The sequence below is a fragment of the Pleurodeles waltl genome, chromosome 8 (genome assembly GCF_031143425.1).
Source record: "Pleurodeles waltl isolate 20211129_DDA chromosome 8, aPleWal1.hap1.20221129, whole genome shotgun sequence".
NCBI lineage: Eukaryota > Metazoa > Chordata > Amphibia > Caudata > Salamandridae > Pleurodeles > Pleurodeles waltl.
This window is the reverse complement of record NC_090447.1, coordinates 1,183,302,574-1,183,309,662: the sequence shown is the minus strand read 5'-3', so window position 1 is coordinate 1,183,309,662 and position 7,089 is coordinate 1,183,302,574. Positions and strand designations below refer to the sequence as shown.

Here is a 7,089-nt window from a genome sequence, read left to right as displayed (position 1 = left end):
ATTCAAGTCTGCCTGTTCCTGAAAGCTGGGAAGCTGCTGAGTTTAGCACTGCAAACCCTTTGTTGATGCCATTTTCAGGGGAAAAACCACAAGCCTTCTTCTGCAGCCACTTTTTCCAATTTTTTTGAAAAAAACGAACTTTTCCCTGTATTTTGGCCAATTTCTTGGCCTCCTTCAGGGGAACCCAAGAAGTCTGGGTACCTCTAGAATCCCTAGGATGTTGGAAAAGAAGGACGCAAATTTGGCTTCGTTAGCTTATGTGGACAAAAAGTTATGAGGGCCTAAGCGCGAACTGCCCCAAATAGGCAAAAAAAGGCCTGGCACAGGAGGGGGGAAAGGCCTGGCAGCGAAGGGGTTAAAAGACCATTCCATGGGCCTTCCAACTACCTTGCTTCATCAGCATCAGACAAAAAGAACTGCAGAATACTATGGTACTACAGTTTGGAAAGAAGTCCCACAGTAATATAGACTATTCAACGATGTGTAGCTCTTCTTTTGGAAGCATTCTACTGTTTGTTCAGGCAAAAGCAACTGCCCACTGGTCCCAAGTGAGAAGCTGGAAGTTAATGAAGATAATCAAGGCGACTGAGGATGGACTCAATGCTATTAAGCAAGTTTTATATTGCATAGGCACCTGGAAGCAGGAGAGTTGGGCATTGCTGTGGCACCCCCAAAATAATTATGATGATGCAATGCGTTTTTATCTTGTCATTTTCATGTATGTCTAATATGTGAAATTGCTATGTATTCTTTTAACAAGGAAAGTGGTGTTTATTTTTCTTTTCCTGACCACAAATTAAAAGGCTTTTGCAAACTGAGCCAATTTGCTAAGATACACGGAGTGTCAAAGGATAGGCTACGGGGTCTGAATTTTTATTAAGACACGACAAAATGTAAATATATTTATATGAACTGTAAAATATTTCAAACTACATCAGCAGTTATGGATGCATAAATGAAGCACATTTTTAGTAATTTTGAAATGTGATGGAATCAAAGATTTTAGAGGGAGTAAAACAAATCAAGACACTTTACGTGGTGATGTGCAAAAACATAAAGGTTACCTGAAACCCAATTTCCAAACATTTTTTGTGCACCATATAATTTTAAAAATGAATGTCTGTGCAAATTTCATTTCACTGAAAAATGTAAATGAGTGTGCTACCGCATTATGCCTTCGCATACTTGCCAATAGACCCAATTCAGGTGCCAATTTTTTAAGCCAATAAAAGCTTAATTTTGGATGTCTCCTGTCTGAAATTGCATCTGCTCCAATAGAAGTCAATGAGGGAAATACATTCTCCCATTTATTTTGTTAAGTCTCCCACTTTCCTCTTTTGAAATGTTGGCATGTATGCTTTAGTAATATATTTGTGAGTGTGCTCCAAAACAGCCGTAGCTCATTTTCTATGCTACTTCTTTGTGTAACGCCTGATTTTTTTCACAGTCCCTATGACTTCACTGATATAACGCTGAAGGCAGTACTCCCACTCTGAAAATTGTTCCAGCACCTCTGTTATACTGTAAATTTACCTCCTAGTCGGCTCGAATCGGCTACCTAGTGAACCCACAACGCACACTTTCAGAAAAGGAGACGTTTTACCTCCGTTTGATTTTTAACATCTGATTAACAAGTAATCTAGCACAAAGACACCGAGGAAGCAGGACCTTGCACTCCGAACCTCTTCCTCCACACACACTCGCCTAACAGGGTTGGCACAGTCATTTGTATTTCAGACTCACTTGCAGCTCAATTGAAACAAACTGTTCGTTTCAAGCTGGCGCACACAAGTTAGTGTGGCAAGACTGTGTGTGATTATTCTCTATTCAAGTGCACGTTTACTACACCTATCCAAGTAAAGTTTTATGCAAGCTACCCTCATGGCCATGGCGAGCTGAGCGGGAATCCGAGCACAGGTTTGCCAGGCCAGTGCCAAACTGTCACTACATTGAAAAGTGCCTCCCGCGTGGAAGGGTGGGGCAGGAGACGGGGCCGGCTCTGCTCCTTCTCCCTATTGGCCACCGCTCTGAACCCTCTACCCTGTAGTTTATAAGGGCCGTCTCTCTCACTAACCCAGGCTTTTTTAACCCGTTTGTATTGCAAAAGAAAGCGAAGGAAAAAGACACATTTTACTCGCTTTGCCTGCTCTGCGGATTTTGCAGAATCATTCAGTAGCGATGACGAGCACTGGAGCACACTGCAGCCACCACTACCTGCGAGGCTCGGCGGAGCTTGGGGACAGCGCGCGAGAGGAGGAGCCCGCGTGCTGCTGCCATCAGCGACGACCCCCGCAGCGCATGCCACGCAGCGTACTGCTCGCGCTCATTGCGCTCGGCGTTGCGCAAGTGGGCAGCACTCTAGGAATAATCCTCTTCTTCAGAATACAGGTAAGTGGTAACCCACTGCTGACTGGCTGTCCTGGAACTTTCATCCGGTTGAGAATGTAAACACGAGCCGCGTGTTTTATTATAAACGATGCTTGCGCAGTAGCAGTTTTAATTCGTGCCAGGAGCGACCGGCGTAAAAAACTAAGGTTTTCATTTGCTTTCTAGTTACAAGGCGTTAAATAACTCTAACCGTGGGTGTCCCGGCAAATAGGAAAAATTGGCATGGCGCATTTAAAGCGAAAACGGAAACCACAGATATTAAGAAGTGGTGGTGTAGCAATATTGTTTCTTAATAAACGTGTTCGTTGTTGCACATTCCCTGCTAAGTTTTAAGCGATGGAAAGTGCTGGCCCAATACTACTCCCTTGTTGGTCTTGTCTCGTTGAATCTTGAAGTCCGGATAAGTACGTGTTTCCACGGCAGCCCACGAGTGTGTGTAAACACGTATCGCTCTACATATTGTGTCTTTAGCCCGGAAACTCTTACTAGAGTGATAGATAGTTTCAAACATTCTTGCCATTTGCCAAGGGCTAGTTATTAAGTTGAAGAGATGGCCATGATATGAAGTACTCGAAGCTATTAGGCAGTACCAACAGTACCGAAGGTGACTCCACCTGTAATGGCAGAACTGTTTTCCAGGAGCGTATTGCGTTGTAAAGGAAGAGAAAGGGTTAAGCTTAGATTTATAAAGCAACTGCACGTCCTTAACCGGACTTAAAGAGTCAACGAGGCAAGACCAACAAGGCTCAAGGAACTACCACCGTGTTCCATTGCCTCAAAGGAAGCAGGGTATGTGCAGCAACGAACACGTTTATTAAGACAGTACCAACAGCATCCCCTACACAAGAAGACTGTTTTGAGATATTCTCGCGCATTGCATGCGATCAAGATAGGTACTGCTACTTTATTTTCTCTCTTAGCATCTGTGGTTACAATTTTCGCTTTAAATGCGCTATTCCAATCCTATTTTTCCAATCACAAACGGATATTCCGTCCACCGTATTACAATCTCCATAGACTATATGGAGTTGTGGAAAGTGGTCTCATGAATCTTTCAGAAGAGAAGCATATACTCTTTTTTTCCTGGAGTTTAAGTACCACAGTTTGAATGTTTTTGTCTGGGTCTTTGAGTTCTTTCAGAGGAAGTGGGATCTGCAGCTTGTATGTTTTCGAAAGGCAAGAGAAGAAAACATTTCTTTTTCTTTTTCCAGACCGAAGAAAGCATTTTTGGTTGTCATAAAACAGGGTTGTTTCTGCTACCAGTAATACTAAAAAATGGGCTGTTTACCGAAGTAAATTATCTAATTTCCCATCCTGCCTACACATTATTTGCAAACATGATTGGAGAGAAAACACTGGTGTTTTTCGTATAAGTTATGGTCTTTAAGAGATGACAATTATTAAAGCCCCATGCATGAAAGGAAACGGAGATTCAACTGCTAGATTTAGAAATGTCGAGGTCACGAGAAACCACAAATATTGAACAATGCTTGCTGAAAGGGGCGTGCAGGGAGGTATGCGAGATAATGTTTCAGGCAATGTGTATTGTTACGTGTTTCCTCATGTCTCTTTAAGTGCCATCCTTTATTTACCTTCTACTTACCTTCTTGATGTACCACTGTGCTTCAGTGTTCTGGAGTGTGGAATGGTCAGGATTAAAGATCTCCCAAACTGTGCTGTTAGTCAGTTGGTGCTAGTCTCTGATCTGGATTGTTGTCTGTCATCATGGACTCCTGGCGTACCAGAATAATGCTTTGACATGCTACTTATTATGTCGGAACCTCTTTGCAACATTTGGCGATGAGTTTACTGATTTTGGGAACCCATCAACACCTTCTTTCATATATTGGAGTGTCTGCTGCATATTTTGATGGTCCGGCCTGCAGGTAAAAGGTGTCGAGGTTCAGGTAGTTCGTGGTCATGAAGACAGTGGGCGTGCTCCCCAATTTCAGAATTCTGTCAGGGAGATCTTTACCACTTGCCGATTCTCCTACCATTTTGCGTTACCGAGGGCATATGTTAAGTAAAAAAGTGTGTGGCAAGAGTCTACACTCACAGAAAATGTGCTGTGAGACAGGTGCTGTAGTATTTAAAGTTGCTTGCTTCTACAGTGACTCATAACCTATGTATGTTATGGCAAGCATGCATAGCGTCTGCATGCAAGCATGAACACACTACCAGCTAACTTGTGGGCAATAGTTTGTGGTGTCCATTTTGTTGGTCAGAAGCGTCAAACACCATTTATGACCTTTAGCATTCACAAATCAATATCACTAGCTAAAAGATACCTTATTTTCATTATTTACAATACTTTGTTAAAAATAGAAAAACGAAAGGCAACATCTACGGTTTCCTGTCAGAATTTGTCAAAGAGAGTAAGTGAAAGGGAATTTGGCTAGATAACAGTGCTGTCTGTCATATGTTGCAGGAATTCCTCAAAGACATTAAGCGAAAGGGACACGGCAAACACTGTGCATGTCAATATCTCCTTTGTGTGTACAACAGGGGTACATATTTTCTTAGACATGGTCATTCCACAGCAGAGATCCCCAAATAACACCCTTTTCGACTGTATTCAGGAAAACCACCAATGTCATGGAAACGTTGGGTAGGCACTTATGAAAATTATTTAGTGTCCTTTGACTGGGTCATTTATCAGCCACAGAGAAACGCAGCAATTTTATTTAGTCATTTGGGACATGCAGGCCAGCTAATATTTGATGACCGTCATGAGGTAGGTTCCCATCAATTTGATATCTGGAACAAATATATGGAGGCAATTGTCAAGAGAAAACAAAATTCAGAAGAGAGTGTAGATGAGTATATTACTGCTTTAATTGAAGTGATGGATCTGGGAAAAAATATTGAACATCCTATAGTGTCTAGAAAGTTATTGGCTATTGAGCAAAACTCTTCTTCAGCTATTGCATTTATTGGCATGCAGGATGCCAAATTTGTGTGTGCTATGTCTTTTAGAGACAATTTTTCAAAAGTAATTAAAACATTTTTACACCTGTGATTCAGAAACACACAGGCAATAACAAAATTTGTCCATCAGTGGGCAAAAGTAAGTTGCAAGAAGTTAGAACATTTTCATGCAGTGTGCAGAAGTAACGAAATGTCACTCAGAGTGAGCAGAGTAGAGTTAAAGTCGGATTGGTGTGAGATATGTCAAATGGCTTGACCATTTAAACTGAGGGTTTGGCTAGGGCCAGGGACCGTGGTGTTATTTGACTGCGGGTACCAAAAATTTCTCATTAAGGCAAACTCTGGTTCTCTCAGGGCGATTATTTCAAATACAATGTTTTACAAATTCTGAGCTAAAGACAAGTCCTTGAGTAAGCCTGATGTGCGTCCTAATGTGCTTGAAGACAAGGAAACTGATATGCTGGGTTATTTTAGTGACTCACTGATGTGCCTTGGCAGCAGAACAATAAACAAAAGATTATGGTGCTGTCAAAGGAAGAAACATTGTTAGTTGGCAGGATCTGGTCACATTAGGTTCACCACACATACCTGGTGCAGATAATCCTGTACACATTGCAGATATGGCCATTTTAATGTTGGAGAATGTATGTGATGTCATAGGTCAAACTGTGGATAAGTTCTTAAGCACATTTCCAGAGATGGCCCAGAAATTTTTGCACCATCAAGAGATTTGAACATGTGATGAGTATACATTCAGTACCATACGTAACTTTAAGTGTAAAGGAAGAACGCAGAACTTTGTTGAATAAAATGTGTTCTGAGGGCATCATTCAAGAAACCAACTCTTCTGAGTCAGTTAGTCCTGTGGTTATAGTTTGCAAGAAATCTGATGAGCTGCGCTTATGCACAGATTTGTGCACAATAAACAAAAATAGTTATTGTCACCCTTTACTGAAAATCCACAACCTTCTGTACAACTTAGGTCAAGCAAAGTAATTTTTGATATTTGATTTGCCGTCTGCTTAGCACCAAATTCCACTTCACCCAGGGTCGCAGGAATTGAATACATTTATCAGACCATTTGGGGCCCACACATTTTTGTGGTTACCTTTCGGATTGGCTTCTGCCACAAGTGTTTTTAAAAAACGAATGGACACCATGCCGGCAGATATTTATATTCTGGCATTTCAGGATGATTTTCTTGTTTTTGCTAAATATCAAATCCAACATAATGTGCTACTGGAAAAGTGTTGTGTGTTTTCTAGTGTATTGGTATAACTTTGAGACATAATAGGCGCAAATGTCTTACCCAAGAACTTGACTGATTAGGTCATACGATCACACTCAAGGGTATTAGACCAAAATGTGAACACATTTAAGGTATTCAAGATGCCATGCCACAAAAGGACAAAGATGCCTTACGCTCATCCTTATACTTAAGTGTGAATTATGCACATTTCATACATGAGTATGCATTTATAGTTCGGCCACTCTGTCAATTGCTTAAAAAGAGGAGAATTTTGTTTGGTCGAAAAAGATTAAAAGGAGTTTTGTGAAGATCAAATATCTAATTGTACAGGTAACAGCTCTAAATAATTTTGTTATGGTAAAAACTTGTTTCCTGACTGTAGATGCAGGTAGTGTGGGTTAGGAGCAGTACTGGCACATTGGGTTAAAGGCAAAGAACAAAACAGTTGCATTTGTTTCAAGGTGCTTAAGGGTACCTGAAGTAAAGAAAAGTGCAACTGAGCAGGAGGCTTTGGTCTGCAGCTG

At 41.2% G+C, this 7,089-nt stretch overlaps 1 protein-coding gene across 1 annotated transcript in view; it reads left to right on the top strand.

The window, feature by feature from the left end:
- Positions 1 to 2,124: 2,124 nt before the first annotated feature.
- TNFSF11 (TNF superfamily member 11) overlaps positions 2,125 to 7,089 on the top strand; it is a 169,867-nt gene continuing 164,902 nt past the window's right edge. The window contains exon 1 of the mRNA XM_069205422.1: positions 2,125 to 2,388. Coding sequence (XP_069061523.1) covers positions 2,179 to 2,388 — 210 coding nt within the window. The 5' untranslated portion in view covers positions 2,125 to 2,178. The remainder of the gene's footprint in view (positions 2,389 to 7,089) is intronic.